We start from the raw sequence: 27004 nt of genomic DNA, 5'->3' as shown, positions 1-27004 counted from the left end.
GTCTTCTTTTCTGTAGAAGCAGTAATATTTCAAACTATTCAAGGTTTTATTTCTTCCCTGCCCTGTTTGGAAGGTGGCAGGGGAATCCTTACTTGTCTTGGTGCATTTTCACTAAAATCCCTTGCCAGAAAATGTTACTGCAAACTGTGGCAATGGGAATGTAATCTGTGGCTGTTTTGCATAGTTGGACAATTTGTTGTTTTTGTTTTTAAGCCAACTTGTGACTTTCTGAGGCTAGCACTGCTCCAAACCTTATTAATAGCAGTCTTTGTCATTTTAGAGGTTTTATCTTTTCATTATTCTTCATACATGCTCATTTCTGGATTTGCTAATATGCACTTGCACTTCCTCAGCTTCTTTGCTTGTGGAAGGAAACAGTGTGTACCAATAGCCTGTTTCTTAACTGGGGTTCTGCTTATCCCACAGAATATTAGAAGTGGACATGAAACTATACATTGGTAAGCCACACCTGATTTTTCTCAGGGGAAAAAAGCCGTGTAACTATTCTTAGTTGGTATATTAAGTGTGAAATGAAGCAATTCCAAGAGGATGAACAACTGCTATTCAGAGGGAGTGCCTTTGTGCTTCTGTCTTCTCCTCAGAGCTACAACAGTTCAGTGTTCTTGACTCAAAGTGTTTCCCTTGGGGTAGTGGAAAATCATAGCCGAGCAAGGCTGCTAAAAATCCAGGGTTAGACGTGTGCCTCGTGTGCGTGTGTGTACATCTTGCAGTTCACTGATGACCCTGATGACTTCTTGAACTTTTAATGACAATGCAGCTGTCTGTTCATGGTGCTAATTAACCCAAAAGCTGATTCCTCCCTCCCCCTCGTTATCCATTCTGTGAATGAGATGTGAAAACAAGACGACGACTTTTCCCGTGCCCTTAGGACTGTCTAAGCCTGGCAGCAGTGACCCTGCTTGAGTAGGACTGAAAGAGCTGCTGCGCAATGGCCCATACTCCTTTTTAACGGGTTATTAAAATTCCACCTTCTCCCCTTCCCTCCAGTCCTGTTACAGTTTGGAGCGAAGACACTTAGGGGAAAACAGCTGCAGGAATAACTTTCCCTCCTTTCTTTTGGAAAGGCAGAGACAGCTGTTCAATTCGTAAGTCTAGGGATTCCACCACTACTTATTTAGGGCCTGATCCCACTCCAGTTAAAATCAGTGGAAAGATTCCCAGTGGGTTCAACAGGCAGTTGAAGGAAGCAGCTTCAGGAAGCAGCCTGCAATCAAACAATACTGCTTCAAAATGTTGGAAACTGCTAGAAAGGAAAAAGAGAGTAGGAAGACATTTGTCACAGAGCTCACTTGCTGACTTGCCTGCAATCTCAAAGTGCAAGCACTCAGCAGGCCAATGTTTTACTTGAGGAACAGGTTAAATTAGTATGTTTGTGGTATCCTAAGTCGCTTTTTAAAGATAGCTCTAGTATGTCTATGTTCATTTACAGTCTGCAGTGTTGACAGACTTTTATTGCCACAGTGAATTAGAGGACGGATCTCTGTTGTTGAATGCTTATTTTAGTTTAGATACTCTCTGAAATCATAGGGGATAATGGCTTACTTCTTGAAATTATGCCAGTTCTCAGCACCTGCAGCTCTCATTGGTATGAATTTAGTTGCTGCTTCTGAAAAATTAGGGGAAAAATGGAATTTACTCTTGCTTCTGTCATTAGAGCTTGTTGTTGTCACCTCTGATTTATACAGTGAAAGAGGAGTCTAGAAACTTTCTGGAGAGGACCAGAATTTCTGGTCCACAGAGAATTTTGAAATAGTGGAAATTTATTCAATCTGAAATGTGAGGGAAAATGAAAATATCAGAGTCTTCAGCATGGAATTTTCTGGAAAAAGTGATTCTGATGTATCTGAACCTAATGTTTTGAAGGGTTAATTCAAAATGTCCATTTTGAATTAAGGTGCCATTTCACATCAACGTTTAGACTTCAAGTGCAGTTGAAGAGAAATGCTGATTTGCTGATTCAGAATGAAAATAGGTCTCAGTTTGTCTGAGAAGAAAAATAAAAAACAATTTTGCTGAAGCTGATGCTTACCCTAGAAATTTGTGACTTAAGTAAAACCACGTTTCTTGACAGGAAAAAGCATTTCCAGTAACATTTCTACCAGTGCTATCCCTGATGGTTTAACAGTTACAGCCTCCCCTTCTGGAAGTGCCGATTTTGATCAGGTTATATGCTACCTCTCAAGCTGAGAGAGATTCCAGTTTGTTAGTCCTCTGGGGTTTATAGTTAGCTTTTTCTAAATGCGGAGAATTCCCTTTAAAACACAAATCTGCATACCCTTCGCTTGCTCCAGTCCTTGGCAATGGGCAGCTCTCCTTGGGTTTGCTGCATTAATGAACAAACAAGTTTGTGGTTGTGCTGCTGCCAGTGGACTGAGACGAGGTATTTCCCCTTGTGTTTCTGTTAGTTCCCTCACTGTCAATGTTTAAATATGCTTACACCTGTGTTCCATGTGTGAGCTTAAGTGGAGCCCTGAAAAGCTGGCTCTTGAGAGGGTGGTTCATTACTTTGCCAAAATAGTCCTGTTACCTCAAGGTCTCAGGAGACCTAGACAGGCAGGAAGCAGTCAGGCTCGGTGTATACCCTGGAAATGATTACCCTTATCTGTAAACATTCAGCAGTGCAGTGTCCAGAGAACTTCTGCCTCCCAAACAGTTAATGGGCCTTAGAGCATTCAGAAATTGCAATCAGTGTGCCAGGGCGGCTGTGAAATGACTATCCAACCATATCTTGTGACCTTTTGGGTTTTTTTTCTAAAAAGTTACAAGGACACCTAAGAAGTGATACCAGAATGCAGGCTTGCCTCCCCCAAACTGGAATTTTATGAAGGTTTTTGGTAAGAATACTTCATGATGCTCTCAAACTCCAGTAGTGCAGTTGAGCTAACTGACTGGTGGGTTCACTTTAAGTAAATCTCCATCAGATTCGTATGGTCAGACTTAAGAATTTCCATATAAAAAACACTAATTAGCAATACTGACTAGGAATAAAACAGTATGGGTCAGTCTTGGATTTGTATAAATACCTGTTGTGCAAAAAAAAAGGCAGCAATTGGTGGTAGACAGGCACTGTTAACCATTCAGTGTGTTCTCTGTGCTTACAGAAGTCTAGCTGAGTCGTATCTCATTAAGATTTCATTGGGAGCACCAGGATGCATAAGAGCATCCAAGTAATGTCAAACAGCTTCTGGAAATCTGTTCTGATTGTGGCCTATCGGGCTGTTCATGAACATGACATTTTGATGAAAAGTTTGTATGAATGAAGCTTGGGTAATAAAAGAAGGAGATGGTTATACTGTTTCTCTCTCCACTGCAGTTTCTATGGAACAACTTTGGCCAGTCTGTCACTAGAACAGTCAGGGAGTTTCTGAGAAAACTGAAGTACAAAGGTAACTGGCCAGTGTCTGCCTACCCTTTCTGCTGTCAGTGCTCTGTGTCATTGCACAGGGAAAATCCTGTGCCTTCAGAGCCAGAGGATGTATAGTGTGCAGTATTTGTGTTACTCCATGTAAAGAGTTATTGCTTATAGATGTTCTTAGACTTCCAGGTGTTCTCATTACCTCTTTCATGAGATGTCTCATATCATTTTCCTTCTTTTTTAACCTCACTCCCACAACAAATCAACACTGAGTTCTTCTGGCCTTCAAAGGTTCTGAGTTCTTTGACCTTGGAAGGTCCAAAATGAAGGATGATGTTTTGGACACAGTTATGACAGGGCACTACATGGGATCCCGGAAAGTTCTTCATAGGTGGGCAAACTGGTCAGTGTGAGGTTTGCCCTGATGTTGTCCTGACCTTGACCTGTAGTCTGACTGGGGATTGTGGTATGTGAGGCTGATTCAGGACTCGAGAAGATCTTCCACTTGCTTTAATGGACACTGAATCAGGATCTGAGTGCTACACCTAAGTCTTTACATGGTGCTCAGACTCCAGGGTAAAATTCATCATGTGGCTAAGCTCAGCTCCATAGTATTAATGACTGTGGTTACATAATAGACATTAATAAAATGGGCAATTAGTAAATTCCTTAAGCATTATGATAAACCAGAACTGTCATGGACACATCCAGTGTCTGTGAACGGTCTGCAGAGGCTGTCAGCTTCTGAACAATTTATAATGGCTCAAGAAGGGTGGGCAAAGGTACTGGCTTGTCACAGGAGAAGTGGTTTGAATGCAGGTTTAATTCCAGGGTCCAGCAGGCCTAATACTAGGTCCTGTCAGGTCCAGTGCAAATAGGAACAGCAGAGCAGCACATATAGGCCTGACCCTGTTAAATATGTATACCGCTTTGGCGTGGACAGCTGCTTAGCCTATCAGTTTAATGCAGTTTTCTAATGCAGGAAGGAATTTGCAGGCCCACCCAGTACCCTTGAAATCTATACATGTTCCCAAACAGTTCTTCCTCTCTAGCTCCTACGTGCAAAATTGAGTGTAAACCATGTGATCAGTGGAGTGCAGCCTCCTCGCAGAATGCTGGCACCCATCCCAGCTGGGCGAGGTGCTGAAGCAAGGAGAGTCCTCTGAAGTAAGTTGCTGAAGCAGGGAGTGTCCAGGCCTGTGGCTTTTGATACTCCCTGTTTTGAAAGGTTTACATGGGCTGTCAGAGCTGCCCTATTTCTAATGTGCAGAAGAAAACTGCTTTCAGATGTTCTCTTTAGCAGGACTCTCCTTCCTCCTCCTCCTCCTCCTCCTCCTCCTCCTCCTCCTGTTGGACCATTTGGATGTGAGCTCCCAGTGTGTTCATGGATTGTGTGGTGGGTTAAGGAAGAGTAATAAATAGGCAGATTTGGCTCAAGAATTTTCTGTTGCCTCCTTGAAAAATACAGTGATGAATTTATTACGCTTGTTAACTCTGGATATCCCACAGAGGAAATCTAGCACTAAGGAGCAGAGATATACCAGTTCTATGTATCTGGCTTTGCAGATGTTTCACTATTGCATGAAATGCGAAGTAGCAGCTACCAGGTTCAAGCCCTGGACATTCACTGTATATATGGTTGAGTGCTGGATCAGAACATCTTTCCCCCCTTTCTCTTGTGATATGTGTGAGCAGTCTTTTGGCTGCTTGGTGAAGACAGTGGTTTTGTTCTGAGAACCAGATATCAAGCTGCAACACAACAGCTTGCAGAAGGAATGACCATATCCCAATAGAGCAACTTATATACAGTTTTGCAGGCTGAGGACTTTTCTTTCTCAGCAGAACTGAAACTTCCTGGAAAAAATTGCAGTCAAAAAGAAAAAATGGAACAAAAAGGTGCGCCTACACTGCCTCTTCAGCCTCAACTCTCACTGTGTACTCATTTTGATGTACATGTAAAAGCAATGTCATTTGAATACTTGCAGCAACAGACATCGCATTTGAGGACTGTATATTACCCTTGCTTAGGATCACCAGTACTTAATTCTTTAAGCAGTGCCCATGACCTCAAGGGAGTAAAAGTCTGCCCCATGTGAATCAGAATGGGATTTCTGTGATTGTAGTAGTAGGTTCTTTAAAACACCACTTGATCCATTTTAATCACACTAGCACTCATTCTTGTAGTTTATTATCATGATGTGTGGAAATGGAAGATCAGCCTCACTTGCAACTGTATCAGTAAATCACAGGCAAAGGGCATGTTTTCTCCTTGCAGAGGCTGCTCCCCTAACTGTACTTCTTTAGGCAATTCATCTCTCATCATATGCTCCAATTTGCTTTCCATGTTACTGCTTACTTGATGGGTTGGGAAACGATCAATGCCAGATGCACATTCCTTTCAGGCAGTAAATGCTCCTGCAGCAGTAAGTCATGTGCACCAGCTCCTTGTTTCATTAAAATCGCATATGGTTTCCATTTGCCCCTAATTGGTCTCACTTCAGCTCTGCTGTATTCTCTGAGTGGAACACTTAGACCTGTGGCTCCTTCGAACAATTCCAAAGAGCTATGAGAAACCAGAGCCTTGTCTGTCTCAGCCTGGCTTCCCTGCGTCCTGTAAGTACTGTGTCTAGAAGTACTTGATCTGGAAGTGAGGACTGAGTTAAATCTTATTGCACAAACCTTATGCAGACCAAAAGAAAATGCAAGAGGTGTTTTGAGCTGAGCATTGCCTGACCAGCTTTGAGTCATATGCTTGTTATTTTTATCCACTGTTGTAAGCTGGCTTTGGAAGTGCTTTTGTGTGTTGGTTTTGACAACCATCTTTCCAGCACTGCTAACCTTGGCTGAAAGCAGTTCTTTCTTTGGCAGTTGTCAGTGGCACAAAATGAGGCAAAACGCACTCTGCTGAAAACATCTCCTGAAGAGAGGTGCAAGGTGCCTCTCTACTGTGCTCTGTTCATGAGGCACTCCCTTCCCCTCCCTCCACTTGCATCACTTTTCCTTCCTTTACTCTGATACTTGCCTACTGCCTTTTGCCTCTAGTCTGAATTCAGCTTTCAGTAACTAGTTAAAAAATATTTAGGTGGGAAGTTAAAAAAAAGCCTGCTGCAGCAAACCTAGAATGTTTTGCTGATGCAAGCTGTGAGACTAACTTAGTGATGGATGTAACTTCTGTGACTCAACTCACTCTGTGCCTGTTCTAGGTAATCTCTTGGGCCTGCCTGGCTTCCCTGAGTTTAGTAGCTGTAATAGCTAGTAACAACAGGCATTTTTTTTTCCTTTTTTTCTTCCTTTAGCTTCTCTGTGTTTATCACAAGGTATGCTCTGAAGCTAGTTTCCCTTGGCACGAAACATACCATCTACACATGGATCTAGAAGATTCTACTTGTAAATGGATATAAATGCATTTTAGATCCCTCCTTTCTTCCTCCTCCTTTCAGTCTTTCCTCCATCCTCCCAATAGACTATGTGCGTATGATTGGAAAGCAAGGGAGCTAACATCAGAGGTTAGATGCAGGGACAGTGCTGGGCAGCTGAAGAGTCTTCAACCAAATTGCATATAGGAACCTGAATGAAATGTCTAGAAGAGTATTTGCAGTTTCTTATCTAACAGAGACCTCTCATTTCTCTCATTCTAATGTATTTCAAAGGGAGCTTGGGCTTCCATAGGGTGAGATGGACCATATGGGGAGGGAGAAAAATGCTTGCTACTGCTGCCATCAGAAAAACTGTATCCAATTAATAAGCTACAGGTGAAATGCCAAGCACAAACCAAGTTCTGCTTGTTTTATGCAACCTTGCGCCTTTAATTTGTGGTCTTGTTGGGAGGATTAACTTTCTCCCAAGTAAAGCCCTTCTAGAGCAGTTTATACTTTTTGAACTTTTGATGGGAAGTCCGATGCAATCATAGTCTTGTATGAAACAGTTGTATCATTCCTTATTTTGCAGTGTTGGAAATCAAGCAGTACAGTGTGTTGTGCAAACAGACTCTCAGTGGCAACGAAACCTGCAGGGATGGGAAAACTGGTTAATACTTAGGAAGTGCAATTGTAATCAGTTTTAGAGCTTGGGCCGGGGTGAAGTCATTTAATAGCCTTCCACTTTTTTGGGTGGCCTTCAAACAGCCTTGCTGTGCCACAGACAGGGAAAGTTTTTTGGATCTGTAAAACAAAGGCCAAAAGTAAATGTCATAGTTCTGGTTAGAAAATGGGAAGGAAAGATATCTGGGTGTCTCACCTTCCTGTTTTTATTTAGACTTTTATTGTTAGTCAAAATGTTCCAACATGCTTGCTGAAGTAAGCACAAGTCCTTTCCAATGTGATATTTATGTGACAACTGTCTGACTGGTAGAGGTGATTGTTGTCAAGAAGGTGCTATTTCTCAGTGTTCCTCAGAGCACTTTGAAAAAGCAAGAGGTCAAGATTTGGACTGCCAGTAATGGTAGCTAGTTTGTTGGTGAGGAGTATGAGAGGAAGGCAGCCAGCAGTGAACCTGTTACTTCACTACCTTTTTTTGCTTTCTTGATGAGGTTCTCTGGTGATGCTGTGTACCAGCACAGATGGATTTGGCTTCTTCCAAGACAAAGCAAAAGAGGTTGGCTTTGCTCTTGTGGCTTTGGCTGAAGGTCATGATGGAACGAGGCAGGAGGAAGCTTCTCTATTGTATTTTTTCAGCCTTCTGGCACTTTGCAAGTAGCCTTCAAATTCAATACTCTGATTTGTAAAAGAATTCTATTTTGGTTATGTAGGAGGAGGTGACTTTCAATACAGGCAGATCATCAAACAGACTGGAGACTTCTATCTGGTTTTTTTCGCTCTTCATGAATCCCCTGCTGTCATCAGCATTCCCCTCTCCATTCTGCTTTGCTGTGGAAGTGGAGGAATGGGTGAGGGGCTGCTTTCTTGTCCTCCTTCCAAAGCAGGTCCCACCCACTTGCTGCTCATATAAGTCTACAGCCACCGGGCAATTTAATAGAGCATCCTGAGAGGCTGCATATCGCTGGGCCAGACTTCCAGTCCAAAGGACACAATCCACTTGTAGTTACGGTCCTCGGTTTTTAGGGAGGCCAAGAGTGTTGGTAATAATTGCTAACAGATCAGCCAAGGGAGTGGGAAAAGGAATGCAGCTCCTGAGAGAGTGAGCAAGACAGACAGCGCAATTCTGCCTTTTTAGCAGCACCATCAGCACCAATGCTCGAAAGTCTGTGTGTAAAAGCATCCTGCCTTGACCAGGTTAGGAGACACTCCCATAAATGCCAGAATAAACTAATACCTCAGTAGTGTCATAGGTATGCTCAGGAGTCCTAAAACATACCAGCTGCCTTAGCCCTGCATGATGTGAGCCCTTTAGCATGTACCAGCACAGTAAGGAGTTTTTGTGAGACAGGCTGAATGAGAGAGCTGCTAGTAAAGTTGGTAAAAAGTTCTCAGTAAATTGCTCTTGGAAGTGAGCCCTTGTATAGTCTTTGTATGAATAAAGTGGCAACCATCCTCCTTGGCATGTCCTGTGTCTAGAGTTAAGGCAGCATTTCCAAGTGCACCATTCTGTTGGGGGCTGGTTTTGCTGTCCAGTTCCTTGTGTAGTCAGTGACCTCAAGATAGAAGGTCCTGGTGTAGTCAGTGGCCTCAGGATAGAAGGAGCTTTTCTTCAGCCTCCTGATCACATTGCTGTTCCCCATATATTTTATTTTGCCTCTATTGGCATGTCAAAGAATGGACTGGGAGAATAACTTGTCCCCCGTGTCTCCATTAGTAAACAACATGAATCCTCCACATCCTTCACTTACTTAAATGCAGTGAGCATGCATCTCAGCCAAACCTCTCACTTAAAAATACTCATATTGCAAACCAATAAAATAAATCCTTGAAACAATAATGAGAAGTGTAGCATTTGTTACTCTCCTGAGCCATTCATGATAATTGGTTACAAGAGAAATGGGTTTGGAGCAAATCCTGGTCTCTAAGGGGTGTGTGTCTCCACTTAAAATGCTGTTTATGGATGACAACCAGCCCACTTGCATGAAAGCATCTGGTTCTCATGGTGCAGTTGGGCATACAATTGGGGTTCCTGGTGTTGGCTTCTGCGTGTACTACTGCCCTCTCGTTAACGGAAGGTGAGATTTGTGATAGTGTCACCATCTAGTGGCTGGCCCCCATAAAGGACAAGAAGACAGTGCCTTTGCTTTTCAGTTGGGGAAAAAGGGCTACTACGCACCTAGTAGCTAGTGTGTGCCTGGATGAAATGACTTGGTAATTACAAGTCTTTTCACCATGTTGTTTCCTGGCAAATGCTTGTCTTGATCTCACATGTCCACTTCCCTCACATCGGTCATTGCCTGTTTTGTCTACTGCTTGCCTCATGAAAAGAATGCCTTCTGCTATCTCAGCTGTAAAGCCAGTGTCCTCTTCTGCTTCATATCTTACCTTTAGGCCTTTTACCTTTTCCTTGAGAAAATGACCACAGAGTAAGGGATAAAGTTAGAGAGTAGTTGAGTTAGATAAGTGTGCATTTGTGCAAATAAAAGTGCGTATAGGGCCTTTCTCTCCTATGCCCATTCTGATTTTTTGCCTTTATAAGACCTGATGCAGTGACATTTGGAAAAGATGTAAGTGATTTTTGGGTGTATTTGTGTGTATACATGCACATGCAGACAGTTTGTACCACCCTAGAGATGCCAGTGAAACACAAACCATTAGCTGCTTGCATTATACTAGTCCTGTGGCAAATCTGAGCCATCTCTGTTTTCCTAAGCATTAAGCTAGATTACATTAGGAAAAAAAAAAAGGCAAGGAGGGAAGGGAAAAGACATAAATACATTAATCATTTGTGATACATTGTTAGATGTATTTCTTGAATCCTCAAACACAGCAGGTTGTTATTTTCTTATTTTTTTTTTTAGAATATCAATTAAATATCCGGTTTGCTTTCTCTCTGTTCTTTCCCTCAGGTTTTTAATCATGTCAAATGTTGAGAAGCAGCGCATATGTTTTCTCCTCTTTGAATCATAGTATGGCTGCCATGCTTATCTCATCAAGATTTATATCCTCATCTAATTTAACTTTTCATAAATAATTACAAACCACTCATGAGACCTTGCCAACTGCTCCAGTCCCACAAAGTGACCCGACCTGGAACCCCAAAGTACTGAGAAACATTCATCTCGGAGTATTTTCATAGGCAGTACTTCAAAGGAATTGTGGTTTAAAAATATGCAGCTATTTTGGTGACCACTTGTGTGGGATAAAGTTTCCCATCAGTAATAGCAGGACTGTAAAAGAGCTTCAGGGAGAAGGAAGGACTTCAGGGGAGCAGTTAGAGCACCTTTTGCCTCATTCTGCTCAAGCAGTAAGAGTCCCCAGAAGTAAACAGTTTACTTTGTTAACATACCACGGACTGAATTTGCAGCAGAAATACTGTCAATTTCTGATAATTTGCAGAGGGTGAAAAATTCCCCTGGCAAGTATGCATAGTCCCCGCTCAGTAAGGAGCAATATTCTTTATCTTCTGACCAGGTGTGAAGAGTAGTCCAGCAGTGTAACTTGTGAGCGGCAGTTTGAAGGAGCAAAGATAGGAACTGGGAAACATGTGGTTGCAGATGTGCCACTTAGAGCTCTGTTCTGGGTAGATTTACAAGTGGCTTTCATGTGTGGAGGCTTAGGGTGATGAAGCTGGACATGCAAGAGCAACCTCTGAGCAGTCCTGTCCATCCAGCATTTCTCTCCAGTTACCCAGATGCATCTAATCCTCAGGGGGTGTCAGCCTCACAAAATACAGGGGGTAGACTTAAGTTGGAGTATCCTCTGCTCCTTAGCTAACAGCTTGACTTTTCCTTTAATATGGGAAGAAAGAGGTAGGGTGGGTTCTTTGATCATTCCTAGCTTTTTGGTAAAGGAAGGAACTTACCTAGAAAAGTTACAATTTGGTTGATAAAGGCAACTTCTCTGAGATACAGTGGGCTTGACCCATTTACAAAAGGCTTGAAGTGACGGCCCACGCTAAGGTTTTTCATCGCTTTTACTAGGTGAATTTGCTAGGATGGTGGTTGTTCTCTAACTTTACTGGAGAGCAATAATATGAAAATACAGGTCCTTCCACTTGCTTGGAAGGGTAGCATTAGTTGAAATTGCGATGCTGTTAACGTGCTAGTGTAGATGCGCATTTTGAATCTTTGGTCCTTTGGCGAAGCTGTGGATTAGTCCATAAATCAAAGCTGGTTTCTTTCTGAAGTGGCTGTGCTACTCTAACTAGAAGATAAAGAGCTGCCAAGCTAGCAGTGAAGTATGTGAAGAAAATGGGGGTTTAGATATTTTGTCAGCAATTGGGAATGTGCCTGTCATCTTTTATGCTAACTATGCTCTGGTTTGGAAACCCTAGCATTTTGCAATATTGCCTTTTAGTATATTTCCTATCATTGTCAGTAAGATACAGGATTTCATTGTTGATTTCAGATGTGTTGGGCAAACACCAGGTTTTTCAATTTCAGTGTATCAGATATGCAATAGATGAAGATCAGACTTTTGAACACCCTTTGCTATAGACTCCAGCATTAGTGAAGTGCCCTGTAATTCACAAAGCCTTGTGAAACACAAAAGAAATGGTGTTCTTTCTCATTGACCCTTAGGCAGTCTGGTTTTTGTAGCTTCTTTGGTGGTTGTGGTGGTTGGGGGCAACAAATGGAAGAACCTAGTTCTTTAAAGGTATTTGCAGTCCTCAAGGACATGCTTCAATATAGCTACTAAATTTTGAAGAAGAGAGTAAATTGAAGTATGAACAACTTGTTAAATAGAAGAATCAATAAAATTGTACTGACTTTTACTGCCATTGGATAATAGAAGTTTAAAAAAAAATTAAGAATGAAGTTTTACACTCAATGAATGAAGGTTTTGTTGGTCCTTTGAATCAAAGCCAGCAGGACTGTCTTACCTAGTTTAAAATTTATTTGACAAGTCTGGCTGAAGCATGGGATATAAATCAGAGCAGAGTGAGTTTGTCTTCATTTCACACCATCCTTATGGAACAAGTTCCAGGAGCTGGTGTGTGTATAACCAGACCTATGTCTTCCTTTAGATCTGTTCTTCAGATTATTCAGAAAGCTGGGACAAGCTTTTTGCCTTATTAATTTGGTCTAGATAGTGAACAAAAACTTAGCCTCCTCTTTTTCCCATTTCTTCCAGTGGGCTTCTACAGCTGTTTGAAATCTAAATGAGCTAAGAAGCAACAAGATGCTAGTTTAATATCCTATATAGCAAGCAAAATGGATCTCTGAACTTTGTTGCTGCTTTTCGATAGTGCTGTAATGTAAATAATAACTCAGGTTTTCCTGCTTGCGAAGGAGTACCTCCACCTCTTTGTCTCCCTTCCATGATTTCCTGCTTTTTAATGAATTGTTTTCTGTGATGCATTCGTATGACACATTCAGCAAAACACAGACGACATGCTGCAAAAGATTGCTGTGAAAGCAGTACCTCTGTCCTGTGCAGGGAGTTACGATCAAGACCTTCATAGGTTCAGAGGAAATTATGTATGTGGTCCGTTTTAGTTGCTGGATTTCAGTAGTCTGGACCATTGGGCCATATATTCAGCAGAGGTGTGTTGTTTGCAATGGTGTACCGATACAAGCTGTATGCAAAGTAGCTGATATCTCTTCTTCCACAAAAAAGGGGGTTCTGGGGGATTTATGTATAACTCTACATTGTCAGTTGTGTTATGAGTATGTTGCATTCTTTGGATTATTTTACTGGAATAATTTTCATAGCCCTTGTAATGAGAAGCTTGATGAATAAGATTGATGAATAAGATTTTAGGTAAGATTTGCATGGTTATATTGTAGTTTTGATGTTTCTTTTCAATGATGAAATTTTGAGTTCCCTGGTTTATTTTTTTGTCCTGTTGTTTGTACGAGTGGCATACAGGGTTTTCTAACAGTGATCCTTATTCTTCCCAGGATTGGTCATCTCCAATCTCATTTTCTGCAGCCCTTGTAAAAATTAAGCCACTTCTGGTGCTTGTATAATGTGATATGATTGTTCTAGGCGAGTGGACTTAAGCTGAATAATGCTTGCCCAGTCACTAAGCTTTGCTCCTCTACTAAGATGATGAGCAGGTGATTGCAGAACTTTTTCGATGGAACAGTAGGGGTTTCTGTGGAATGCCTCAAAAATAGAGGAGCCTGAGAACTCTTCATTAAGCATTGACTGTAAACTACCTGCTAGATCCGTCTGAGGGACCTAAAAATCCTTCTCTATGATGGCTTGGGCTCAGTTGGCATTGCTGTGGTACAATGGAGGTATCTGTGTCAGGCTGGATGCTGTGTACATGCATGCACACACAATGCCCCTTAGTATCCACGAAGAAATGAAATGCAGTGTATGTAAGGTCTGATGGGTCAGCTTTAGTTTGTCTTCCACGTGGCTTCTGGCTGGCCTGGCAGCTTTCACTGTGGACTTGATGGCTGCCGAACAATCTGTTTTTGCACAGTAGCCATTTGTTGGAGGGAGCCATTTGTTGGGAGTTTTGTGGTATCCGAAAGGTGTCAGCGGTAGTGAAATCCCCAGATATGGGATATTCCAGTGTGTTGTACTGTATTGTTGTGGTTATTGGCAAACGGAAGCTGCACTGGGCACCCAAAGAACAATTGTTGAACATCATTCCGTATGTTGAGAGTTAAGACATTAAATATGAACTTCGTGCCAGTGGCTTGGTGCAAAGATTTTAACCTGTCTTGGTCCTGGCTATAGTCTGCTTTGCAGATTTCAGTGAGATTTCAACATAAATAATGCTTGTTCTTATTCTTCACACAGAACTGGATTTCCTCTAAATAAATACTTGCTTTGGCATCCCATTTTACATGCCTTTGTTTTGTGTGAGATTTAGAATAAATTGAGAGGAAGGTTGGCCCGGAGTTTTGTTTTATTTTACAGAATAATTTATCTAAGTGGCTTTTTTGAAGTGGAGGGTCTAGCCTAAATGTTGTGCAAAGTTGTTTATAATTTGTTGTATTTTTCCTCTCTTATGACAGTGATCCGAGCTAAAGTTGTGGGGAAGAAGCTCATGAAAGATGGACCATTTGGAACGATGCGATACACAGTCAAGCAGATGAAGGTATGTTTGGAGGCACTTCACATAGGCTTGTAGATATGATAATGATTCTAATTAACATGTAATAATGAACAGAGTTTGCATACTTAAAATAACAGCATGTCAACTTTTCATATTGGTCAGCCAGAATGGAAGGTAACCAGCAATTGGTAGAAATTTGCCTGCAGAGGGGAAGGGAGCAGTAAGAGGTCATTCCTGACATATGATGCTGAATACCTGAATTCTTGCTTTATTTTTTAAATTTCTGGTAGTAAAAGATGCCAGATGGGCTTCTCTAGGTACTGGAGTCCTGTTTGTGTTCAACATACACAGTATTAGACTGTGGAAATGCAAGCTTTTCCATGCAACACTTTCATTAAATTCAAGATGTGGTGGTAGGGGGTCTGCCAGCCTTGGGAGAATGGTCTTTCATCTTTTCTTTACTTGTATTCTTTGTGACCACCAGTTAGAATGATGGCATTTTTTTCCATGTACGGAACAAGTGAAACTCGTATAGTGAAGTCTTTATATAAAGCTAAACCAAACACTGTAGCTTCCAAATATCATCAGCTCAGAAGAGCTGTAAAGTATTGACTCAGAAATGAAAAGATGTTGATCTCCTGTGCCAGTTTCTTGGTTTCTCTAGTTCCTCTCTTCAGAGCTCTAATTCTTTGCTGCACAAACTGCACTCAACCTGCTGCTGTGGACTTAGGTTTTTTTCTTAAACTGACCCCTTGTTATGTAATGCTAAAAATCAGCCCTAGATTGTTTTTCTTGGCTATGCCATTCTAGTCATAAGACTGGTTTATGTCTTTAAAAAAAAAAAAGAAAAAAGAAAGGGAATGGAAAAGCTTGGCAGAGACTGCAGAAATCTGAAACATATTAGACAAAGTAAAGGTTCAGAAAAAACCAGTCACTTGCCTGCCTCATAACAGTAACTCTCTTTATAAGGCAGTTTATAGCTAAGCACGAAAGCTGGGAGGAGGAGACGCAAAGCCTGTTTCATAAGCTGTCGCAAAACCGCACACGTAGCCAAATCTGGTCCTGGCATGGCTCTTCCACTAGAGTGGAATGCTAGCACTTTGAATAAGAGAGCATGAGGTGCTGGGTTTACTAATTTCCTTAATCTTAAAAATTTCTTTTTAAGATTCAAAAGGAAATATATATTTGTTGGTTAACTTGTATTTGTAAAGAAGACAACTGGTTATGTTGGCAACAGTGAGACAATGCTACCGCTCCTTTTTTTGTTTGTTTTTTTGATGGTTGTCCCTGGCCTCACCAGGCTTGCAGCACTCAGTGCTGTTCTTGTCCAGTTTTGTCACTCTCCAGCTCAGCAAATGTACACCATTTCACAAAACTACTCAACATCCACATGCTGCAGTGGCTTCATCAACTTTTCTTTTTCTGTTTTCATCCTGGTCTGTCCAGGACCTCTACTTTCCCTCCTACTCAGTTCCAAGAGTTTGGCGCTTCCTAACATATGACCATGAACAGGGTCCAGTGGTGATCCAGAATAACAGTAGTCCCCAAAATGAACTACTACTTTTTACCAACCATAACACTAGCCTCTCTCGTAACTAATGATGCAGCCTGTCCCATTGTCAGCCAGTGAGCTGCAGTGTCAGAGGTCTCTGGAACAGCATTAAGCATTCCTCTTCTGACCTAGAAGCCTGCAGCAGTGTCCCTGCTATGAATAGAAAAGGCTTCTCCGTGTCTGCTTGCATGGGGAGGAGCACAAGCCCAGGCCAGGTGAGCACGTTGAGTGGAGCAGCAGCCACTCTATTGTCAATAGCCACCATTGTGTCAATCTTTAAATAAGATGCCTGAGCCTGTCCTGGCTGTTTTCATTGGGTTATTCTGCAGCACAGGGCCAGGGTGTTTACAGCAGATACTGCAGTAATCTGCAATGTCCTCGTGCTGAGACCACAAAAGAACAATTGCCTTTTTGCAGGAGCAGCTCCACAGTGTTTTGTTAGGAAGCTATGTGTCCAACAAAAGCAAGAGTGATTTTAAAGAGGAAATTGTGTGTTGGTCAAACTGCCTCTGCCTGCTACATAGATGGTGGCCTGGCGAGCTGTTGCATTGCACGTTTAACTGCGACTTTTAGCAGGAAGGAACCTGAAGCAGTCAAAGTGCTCAGTAGAACTGGAATGTCCAGAGCACATAGTTCTTGATAAGCAAACAAAGTGTCTTCTTTGAAACCCTGCTGTCTTTCTGCTGAGCTTAGAGACTTCAGTATAAAGAGGGATTCAGCTCCATACAGTGGGGGAGCTCAGAATGACACAGCAAATCTCTCCCTTGCTCGCCCCAATGAAAGCTGACTGTCCTCCTGCTGAAAAGAAAACTAAGGAGGCCTATGGCTCTGCACAGCTGCATGGGAACAAGTCTGAAGATAAAACTAACATGTCAGTGTTTTCTGGCCACCTATAAACCCATCTGCACCTGCTGATGAAAAATAAACAAGCATTTAGTCTACCAGTGTGTACTGAATTGCCTGTGAAAAGCATTGAGAGCCTTAAAAGGCAACAAACAATCTTTGTATTTTTTCATGGGTTACTTGGAGTTTGCTGTGGCTGATTCTTGCTCTCACTAACACTCCTGAACTCGTTGCTGAATTTCACAACTAAACGAGCTTGGGGCCTGGACCGGAGCACAAGGTCAGCGCACAGGCACAGAATAGTGCCAGGCTTTCTAGCGTTCAAGTTTGTTGTCTGAAAAGGCCTTGTGCTTTTTCAAGCAACCTCTGCCTCCCCCAATATTTCAAGATCACATGTCAGAAATCGGCACAGGACTGATCTAACCCCCGCATGTTCTGTGATGCTGCTGTGCATTCTGAGAAGGGCCCAAACCTATTTCAGGAAACTGCAAAGGAAACAGGGAGATAAGATATTTCTACTCCATGTGCACAAACAGTCCTGGTTGACCATGGCAGCACTCTGCACAGGCTGCCAGAAGCAAGGAGGCTTTCCTTGGTTTGTTGCTAATCTGTAAAATGAGTCTAAGGGGTGAAACGTGATAGTCCCAAGAGGAAAGAAGTGGGGTGGGATTAATTTAGTTTAATTTTAGACAGACTAAAATGAGGTGTTGAGTCTTTCAGGCTCTCTTGATTGTCAATGGAGAGGGACAGGAACCAGTGAATTGTAGTTCAGCCCACTAGCTGTAGACAGATACTTTAGGATGGGCTGAGTTGTGCTGGAGGTGCCCGTTCTTGGCGTTTGACTAGAGAGGATGCCTAATTCATATGAAGCGCCTAAATTTTAGGCAGCTGAGGGTTAGGCAAGATAACTCCAAGCCTTGGTATCTAGTGTGACCTCACATGGGAGGGACAGAGGGAGGAACATCGTATCACAGGGTGAAGTTAATCATGCGGCAGGAACCACCACAGGATTTGCATGTGCATTTCTGAGGCAGTATGGGGGCTGCTAAGGCGAATGCTGACACAGCTGGAAATAGAGTAGCACTAGCAGACACCACCATGTGATGCTTGCTAATACTTTGTTCCCTGTCATTATGCTTCCGAAAATACACATTTGTGGTGACAGGAGGACTCTGAGGGTAGCAGTTAGGAGAGAGGCTAGCTTTATGGTTGGTTTTCTTCTGACTGGCCTAATAGCACTTCCAGGATATTTTGTATATCCAAAAATAATGCTTAAGGCATTGTTTTATTTGTTTTGAAAGAAGGCATTTGTATAAGATTCCCTGTTGCCAAATTTTCTTTTTCCTCCCCTGAGAACCAAGGTCATGGTGAATTTTCGTTAGTCATCAGAGGATGAGGCAGGCCCTGTCTGCCCCCAGCACTGGGTCAATTAGCGTGACAGTTGCTAGCATTGATGAGGGTCACTGAGGGGTGAGCTGAAGCACTTTTTGAGAGGCAGAGCGTGCTTCCTTCAGCAACCCTGACAGTGGTGTCCCTGATGGTAATGTGAACAGGGAATTAGGTCCAGGAGTTTAAAACCAAACCGCAGATCAGCATCACTAGTTACTTCATAGGCAGTCATGTTGAGCTTGATGGTGCAGAAGGTGCGAGGAGTGACGACTGTAAGGGTCCTGTAGGAAGGGCCTGAGGAGCTTCTCAGAGGAATGATTAATCTGGCTTGTAGCCCTTTCTGCAAGGGGCTCGAAGAGAGAATGAGCTCAAAGCATGCCTGTGCACGTGTAGACTTTATAGCCCAACACTACTTGGAGCCTACCACTCCGGGTGACAGATCACTTGTACTGCACATGCACAGCATACAGCTCTCTGGAGTGTAGATAACGCACTGCCTGGAGAGACTGGGCAGCCTCAGCTCTTATCTTAGCTAGTCTTATCTGCTTAGATAGTGTTATCATAGCTTGTGGTGTGACACCCTCTAAAATGGGGTCTGAACACATAATCTTTATTCTATGTGCCGTTCCTCACAGTATCCTTGGGAAGCAAGGCAGAGCTGTTCTACAGATGAGGAACAAAAGTGTACCGAGGGCTAAATAACACATCCAAGGACAGACAGGATGCTTGTGCCAGAACCTAGATCTCCAGCTATCTTGAGCGTAATTGGAAAATCTGAGTAGGTCATCCCATACCAAGAAAATTGCAGGGATAAAGTACAGATTAGGCAAGATTCAGTTCTTCCATATTCATTGAAAGACTTTGCTCACTTACAGACACAATGGTGTATTCCAAACATGATCTGTGAGCTTTTGTTGATACAGTATGATTAATTTAAAAAAATGCTTTCCTTGCATATTTGCTGGGTGTAGAAGAAAGGCTGGAAAATGCAAACCCTTTTGCATGTCTTTTACTGTGCACAGCAGTGCTGTTAACTGAGTTGTGATACTGGTGTAAGAATATGCTGATTGGGGTAATATAACTAAGGAGAAAAAAAAAAACGGCAGACATTCCGTGGATGCCCAGAAGATAGTTTGACCTCTCAGCATAGCAGAATTAAAAGTAGTTATTTATATTTTTATATGCAGCATCTGGACCTAGCATAAAATCCATTAAATCAACAGACATTCTTTCAGAAACAAAAAGATTTGTTGTTTTTAAAGGAGGTGGGGGAATAGTGAAATGCCCTGGGATAATAGGGGACTTCAAGAAATAGAATACAGCCTGGAGGAGAATACCACAGCTTAGGTGACACAGCAGGAAGGTTCTATAGCTCTGGGATTGTTTGGGATTTTTCTTCCTCTGTTGCCTCACTTTAATATTTACAGTTAATCTGAACGTGATTGTGCTCTCTATCAGTAAAGCTGACAGAAAAAAGGATATGCTATGAAACTGTGATTCTCTCTGACTCTTACTGTTTTCCTTTAACTTTTAAACATTGGCCATTCATACAGTTGGTGGAGGAAAAAGAGAGACTGAGTGCTTAGAAAAAATAACCAAATTTTAAAGATGAAATTTTTGGGAAAGTAATCCTCAATGTTTCAAAAATAGGATATGTTTTATTGTGTCCAGTGTACACATGCAGTGGTTGTTTCATTGCTATGGGCGGACTTCACTATGCTACTAACAGGTGGGCATGAGTTTCCCTAAATTGTAGCATAAGGTCAGGTCAGATAGGGACACATGCTAATTTCTGACTGAATCCAACTGCCAGTATATCTTTGGGTTCATATTTCAGTTAAACTGAACTGTAAGAAAGATTATGAAAAAGGAGAAGGAGTGTAGAGGAATTATGTATACATGATATTTTCTTTATGGCGCCCATCAGTACTGGGCTAATTTTAGGAGATGGAGCAGAATTCTATTTCTGCATCCATTTAGTTAGAGAAACATTAAATCCTTGCTGATGTCAGCAGGGGTTGTGTATGCTAGGTGTTTGAGAAGGAGGTGTCTGGCTTGATGACTTAGATCAAGCGCCAAAGGTTTGAAAGTCTTACAGCAGCAACACTGGAAAATAGGGTCATTGTTTAAAAGAAAAACCCCTTAGTTCAGAAGAAATTGTTTAAATCACATGAAGGAGAAAGATTCCAAACTTGAACTAATTTAATTTCTCCCTAATTATGAGCTATATATGGGAAAAAATTGTTCAGGATGTTGGCAGAGCTTGCAGTGTTGGCGCTTTGCTCACTCAGTGCCACTGGAACTAATGCGACTGGGGAAAAGTGGTCCCTGTGCTGAATTGCAATGGCTTGTTAGCAGGTACGTGTTCTGCTTTACCAGCAGATCTGGTGGGGAGACTTCCATCAGAGTCCAGATAGTGCCATTAGTCCTTCACCCTTGTAAACACTAAAAGTTCACTGCTTCCCACCACAGTCTGGGAATGTAGGTTGTAAAGAATCAAAGTGAAAAGTTGTCATCTTAAGATGACGTAAAGCATTTTTATTCTTTCTTTAGATGTACAGGGGCTTCCAGATAATGCCACATGTTCAGTACATCTACACAGAAGCCTCTGAGAGTCTTTGTGGAGTCAAGCTGGAGGTCAACAAGTACCAATATCTGATTACAGGTAAGGACAGTGTACTTCTTCATAATCAAAACATCTTCTGTTCTATACATACACCTGCTAAGGACATGGGCAGGTGTGTAGACAGCTCTATACGCAGCTTCCCAGGTGTTAAGACTCCTTAATGCTGAGAGTCTTTTCACTTTCCAGATTTCCTTCTCTTTCCTAAAGTATCTCTTACACCCAGCGATGTTGTGACAAATATGCTGTATAACAGTCCACAGCTGTCAATTCATACCTGAGCTGGCATGTCTGTCACAGGGAACTGGTTGCTACTCAGCTGCGCCAGAAATGGAAGATACCTTTTGGAATGAGCAGGAGGAATGCAGGCTGCTGAGATGGGGGATGCAAGGAGACAGAGGTGTGACAGTTGCCAAGTCTTCTTTCTAGTGAAGGTGTCAATTCACTTTGCTCTGTTGTTGAGAGGAGCTTGACAGCGTTAGTCACCTGCATGTTGTTGCTGGTGCTTACAGCTGGCACAACACTCCTAACTTGCAGAAGTGCTATAATCTTGCTGGCCAGAGATTCCTGAACCAGTTAATAAAAAGAAAGCAGTTGCTGAGCAGTGACTGAAGCCAAACATATTGAGAGCATTAGCGATCTCAGGAAACGAGAAAAGTGCTCGAGCTGAGAAGTGCTAACTTGTGACTATGTCTCTGTTTTCAAGGCCGCGTGTATGAAGGGAAGGTTTACACTGGCCTGTGCAACTGGTATGAGAAATGGGACCGGCTGACTCTGTCCCAGCGTAAAGGACTGAATCATCGTTATCATCTGGGCTGTGGATGCAAGGTATGTGTGTCTCTAATTAGGTGGCATTAAGACATTCAAACCCTAGAATTCAGTTTCCCCTGGCTGGTAATATCAATGATGCTGGTGAACAGTCAGGAAGAGAAAAGGAGGACAACAATTTTTACAGGGAAAAAGTAAAGCTCAGCTTTAGTGTTGAGACCAGAGAAGAGACAATCACATAAAAATGCAGAGTCTATGCCTTTTTAATGCCCTGTTGAAGTTAATTGGGGTTGGGGAAGGCTCTCAGAATCCATGCAGAATCATTTACAGAGAATGAAATCAGGTACCACAGGCTTGGCAAGATATGTCCAGCTTTTTTCCTGTGTAAACATTTAGAGTGCTTAAAACCTCACAGCCTGGCACTGGCACTAAGATTTTTTGCTCATGGCCCCAGGCCTGCAAAAACATGGACACAAGCTCAACTTTTCTGTACCTGAAAAGCCCTTTTGACTCTGGAATTACCTGTGTATGTAAAGCTAAGCACATGCTTACATGCTTACTGAACTGAGGCTGAATTTTGGGTTAGTAAGCAAGGTTTGAGGGAGTGGAATTTTGAATCCCTTGTCTCTGGTAAAAAGGCATTTTATATAGTGTTGTTTTTCCATGTAGCCTTACCTGATTGCTCTTTACAATTGCAGATCAGGCCCTGCTACTATTTGCCCTGCTTTGCCACCTCCAAGAATGAGTGTATTTGGACAGATATGCTCTCCAACTTCGGCCACTCAGGATACCAAGCGAAGCACTATGCCTGCATCCAGAGGGTGGAAGGTTACTGCAGCTGGTATAGAGGATGGGCACCTCCAGACAAAACGATAATCAATGCCACAGATCCCTGAGCACACTATCCCTTCCTTATCTCCCCTCTCCCTTACTTGTGGCTGATCTTCCTTTGGACACTAACTCTTACCAGATCATGATGATGACAATGAAATTAGTGCCTGTTTTCATGCAAATTTTAGCACTTCGAACACTTAAAAAAGAAAAGGAAAAAAAAAAAAAGGAAAGAAAAGAAAAAAAGTCTGTGCTACCTTACTGAATTTGTAATCACCTTTTCCATTTTTTGATACCACTCATTTTGATCAGACGACATTTGGGAGCTTACTTTTGCACACCAGAGGGAAAAATGGGAGGGAAAAAAAATAAAAGAAAAAAAAAAGAAAAAAGATGGAGCTCTTGCTCTCTTACATGTATCATTAGCTGTAGCGATATAATCTCTATTTTTTTAGGAAAACAAAAATCTAAAAACTATGCCAATTAGGCACTGTATTCTTCTGTGCGCTGGCTTCCCGTCACCCCTCCTCATGCACTAAGTGCTGAAAATACATTGACAAATCTATTTGAAGGAAAACAGGTTTCATTAATCAGATTGGCGAATGAAACAAACTGAAAAGAAACCCAGCCTAAACTCTGGAAAAAATGACGTCCGAAAGAAATCCTCCTCTATGGGAGAGATTGGCAATGTGATTGACTCCAGCAGTGGGAGAATTCACCTGGTGTGTCTGACCACATCATCTGGTAAAAGCATTGTTGACTGATTGTCCTAGCTAATTCAGTCACAGTGTGAATGCAACAGCACATTTGAAGTTCTGGCTTTCCCCAGAACAAAAGAGATAGTATTTTGTATTTTTGTTGTTGTTTAAAAAACAAAAGCCCCATCCCCTATGTTCAGGGAGGTAAATCCACCTACAGCAGAGCAGAAGTGCTGTGCCATCCTGTTTTGAGCAGCATTGGCCCCTGAAATTTTTGCAGCTTAGCTTCAACAGCAAAACCAGCTTGTGAACACCTTGAACCAAACAGATGCAAAAATACTAACTGCAAATCAATCACATGGAAGAGGGAAAGGGGAGACTTGCTAGAGCTCTTACTATAAAAAAAGTCTATTGCCAAAATAGTGTTTTGCTGAATTAAGATGTATATACACATAATGACATAAGCTATTTTTGACAGGACGTGGAGTTTTTTTGGTGTTAAAAGAATGGTTTGATTGTGTTTTAAAGACAGAAATATTGACATTCCGAGTCAGTGAGTTGTTTTTAAGATATTGAAGCTCCAGTGTATCTGCAGTAGTGGCTACAGTCATTGTTTCCTCTGTACCTCCTTGCACCACGGTTCCTCCCCTGCAGCTACACTAGCTGCATTTGTTTATATAGTAAAAGGAAGTGTGTGGGCGGGCTAGGCAAGGAAAAGTGGTCTCCTAATAAGTGCTGGCTGGGATCATAAAATTTCAGCTGCCCAGAGGATTCCTTCTGTGTCAAGTGCTGTGTTTCCCTCTAGGCACTGTTAAGCGTAGCTCTGTGCATGTGCTCATACCATGTCCTGCAGTGATGTGGGAGGAGGAGCCTTACTGTCTTGTGCTTTGCTGTTGACTGGAGAAGTTTTTTCGTTCTATTTTGTTTTTTATTAAGAAAACTATAATATAATTTTTCTTATCAAATAAAAGTATTTTAAGTTTTAATGATGGTGAAGAAGGGGTGCTGACAAAATGGGTGACTGAGTTTTGGATGGGGAGGGCTTGGGCAGGGAGAAGATTATGCTTAACTTCATTTTTGTATTATTATGGTTATTTATCTTAAGTTTCCATATATCTTCAGTTCATTCCACTTTTAGAAAGCAGAGCTGCCACCAGCAGGAAAAAATGTTGCAGTGATTCCAGCTTGGGGCAATACAGCATTTTACAGTCAGTGACCTCCATTACTGGAGAGTTGTTTGGGACCTCTTTGCCAAACGGAAAGGAAAGGGTGTCTGAGATGGGCCCTGATGCGTTTTTACGTTCCTTGCATGCTACCAGAGCTCTGCCAGACGTACATGCCCCGAAATGCCCCATTTACTAGACGAATTATTGCAGCAAAAAGCGCGTAGCTTCATTTTTAACATGAACTTTAAAGGGCATTTTCAAAGAGTTGATGTAAGAGGTGCCTAGGTCTGCTGTGTATTTTTTTTTTCAGCTGCTCTGAGTGTCAACGCAGCACAAAACACATTCGAAGTCTGTTGGATTTTCCTGTGATTCAGGCTTGGAACACTTAAGTCCTCTTCCCTGTGACTACTCCTAAATTATGGGTTGGAGATGAGAGGGAGAGTAGGGTGCTTCACAGCACCCATCATAGGATCAGGTGGTGGGTCAGAACGTTGCCCCTTTGGGCAGAGTATGGGGTTGGGCTTTGGGCACAGTGGAGCAATCTCTGTTTGAGCTGTGCACAGCTGACAAAACCTCCGAGGGTCACTGAGGGCAGAGTGGAGCCGGCCTCGCCACCCTCACTGTTTGCATCATGTGGAGTCAGCATCGCTGGAAATGGCCCTCCTCAAGCTCAAGGCGACTTTGCAAAGCTGACGTCGCTTTGAGCTGCAGCCACTTTTCATGGCTTTGGAAGGCTAAATGAAAATGCCCCTCGATGCAGTGAAGTGTTGGTTTGAATTTTCATTAAACTGCAGCTCTGCATATTTTACCTGTCACTGATTCATTTAGCTAGCTGAGACATCACAGTATTGCACTCAAATTGTTGTGAAAATATTTGCATTCTAATACTATGAGGACTTGTGTCCCTAAGTAGGGTATAATGTAGCTATGTGCTTTGTAAACAACAAAACAGCAGATGCATTACCAGAAAATGAAGCATATTCCCATTTTATATTGCAGACGGTAAAATATTTCTGAGATGCAGACAGCTAGACCGGCAGGGGTGGGGGTTTGGTAGCAAATCTTTCCCCTTGCTGTGTAAAGAAACAGTTGTTAAGGCTTTTAAAAATGTGGAGGCAAAAGGAGGGGGAAGAATCCAGTAAAAATACATTTCTTTTGGGAGGCTTCTTAATTTTGTTTCTGTGCATGCTATCAGGGACATATATCTCTTGGGCTAAGCTTTAGCTTGTGCTTGCATTCAGAACCTGACTGAAGGCTCCCTTGAAGTGAGAGGGAGCCATTAAATGGATTGAACAGGCTCTAAATCAGACTCCAAGACTTCTTCCTTCCTATCTGCTCTTCTTTCTTCTGTCTTGCTAAGTCACTTCTGCCTGCCAATGGACAAAACTCTCTCCCTCCTTACAGCAGGCCATTCAATATATGGGAACACCAGGCATGGAGATGTGAGGAGGCAGGTGTGAAATTCTCCCCAAAATGTTAGGCTATGGAGCATACCAGTGGCTTGCAGCAGCACAAATATCTTCCTGTCACCTCTGACATGCTCCTCACTTCACCCTGTAACCTAAGGTCAGAGAACTGTCAATGGCACAGCTCATGTGAGCACGACCTTTGGACATGTACAAGATGAGGGCTCCCCCCCTCCATGCTTTAGATATACCAGCGTTATTAAAAGTACCTTTTAAAATGCATAGCTCATTTCTAGACTGCTGGTCTTTGCTTTCTTATTTATAAATATTTTTCCTTATTTGCTTGAGAGAGTTTTCCCCTTTAGAATTACGGAAAATATGAAAAATACATTGAGAGTTTGGGAAAGATTGGATTAAAATTTCCTTTTCCAAAATGGAGGAGGTAGAGAGCAAGAGGACATCTGTGCATGGAGTACCTTCAATAACGTGCTCTTGTGGGAGGCTTCCCCCTCCCCCGTATGGGACAGAACTGCCATTTTAGGTCTAAATTTCCCATGTTTTGAAGAGTTACATGGCCCTTTAGGTGGGATAATTCTAAAACCTGAATATATCGCTGTATCCCATTCATACTTGGACGGAGTGAAATGCTGTCTCACGGTGATAGGAAACATACTGTTGCGGTTTTTTACAGTAAAGACTGTTTGAAGTAAAGGCCTCCATGGGAACAAGTTCCCATTCCTTCAGAAGTCTCTGAAAGTATATCTCACTTAAAATGTATTTTATAGCTTAGAAGGGCAGAACAAAATTGAGGGAACTGCAAAAATTTTTTGTCTTTTTTTAGAATAAGTGGCTTTTGGGGCTACCAGTCTTGAGAAAAATCTTAAAAGTCCACTAAACGTGTGCTGCTGCTTTGCCTGTACTGGCTTTTTCTCTCTGACACTGTCTTTCCTTCATAGAGCCACTCTGCTGTTCCTGATAGTCATGGAAACTTGGGGAGGGAACCAAACCCGTGTGAAAAATCTTGTCCAGAAGGAATGTATTTGTTGCTAAATTTTCTAGCACTGTTTACAGTTTTCCTCCATGTTATTTATAAATTTTATATTCAGTGAATGTATATTGTCTTTTAAGGTAATGTTGCATAATGTTCACTTTTTATAGTGTCCTTTTATTCTAAACAGTAAAGTGGTTTTATTTCTATCACAGACATTCTGTCTCTGCTTCACTTATATTACTTTCTGTCCACTTCAAATGTACACAAATGGATTTGCAAGTGGATTTATTCATTTCCTTCCCT

General features: G+C 42.1%; 2 protein-coding genes across 4 annotated transcripts in view; one reads left to right on the top strand and one right to left on the bottom strand.

Moving 5' to 3' along the window:
* Nucleotides 1-26916, top strand: part of TIMP3 (TIMP metallopeptidase inhibitor 3) — a 39560-nt gene extending 12644 nt beyond the window's left edge. Inside the window, exons 2-5 of the mRNA XM_069807358.1 lie at nucleotides 14394-14476; nucleotides 20772-20883; nucleotides 21548-21669; nucleotides 22308-26916. Of these exons, the coding sequence (XP_069663459.1) occupies nucleotides 14394-14476; nucleotides 20772-20883; nucleotides 21548-21669; nucleotides 22308-22505 (515 nt within the window). The 3' untranslated portion in view covers nucleotides 22506-26916. The remainder of the gene's footprint in view (nucleotides 1-14393; nucleotides 14477-20771; nucleotides 20884-21547; nucleotides 21670-22307) is intronic.
* SYN3 (synapsin III) overlaps nucleotides 1-27004 on the bottom strand; it is a 260724-nt gene that overhangs the window by 102421 nt on the left and 131299 nt on the right. The window lies entirely within an intron of this gene.

This window comes from Haliaeetus albicilla, chromosome 19 (genome assembly GCF_947461875.1).
Source record: "Haliaeetus albicilla chromosome 19, bHalAlb1.1, whole genome shotgun sequence".
Classification (NCBI taxonomy): Eukaryota; Metazoa; Chordata; class Aves; order Accipitriformes; family Accipitridae; genus Haliaeetus; species Haliaeetus albicilla.
The sequence above is the reverse complement of the archived record's forward strand: the minus strand, read 5'-3'. Positions and strand labels throughout refer to the sequence as shown.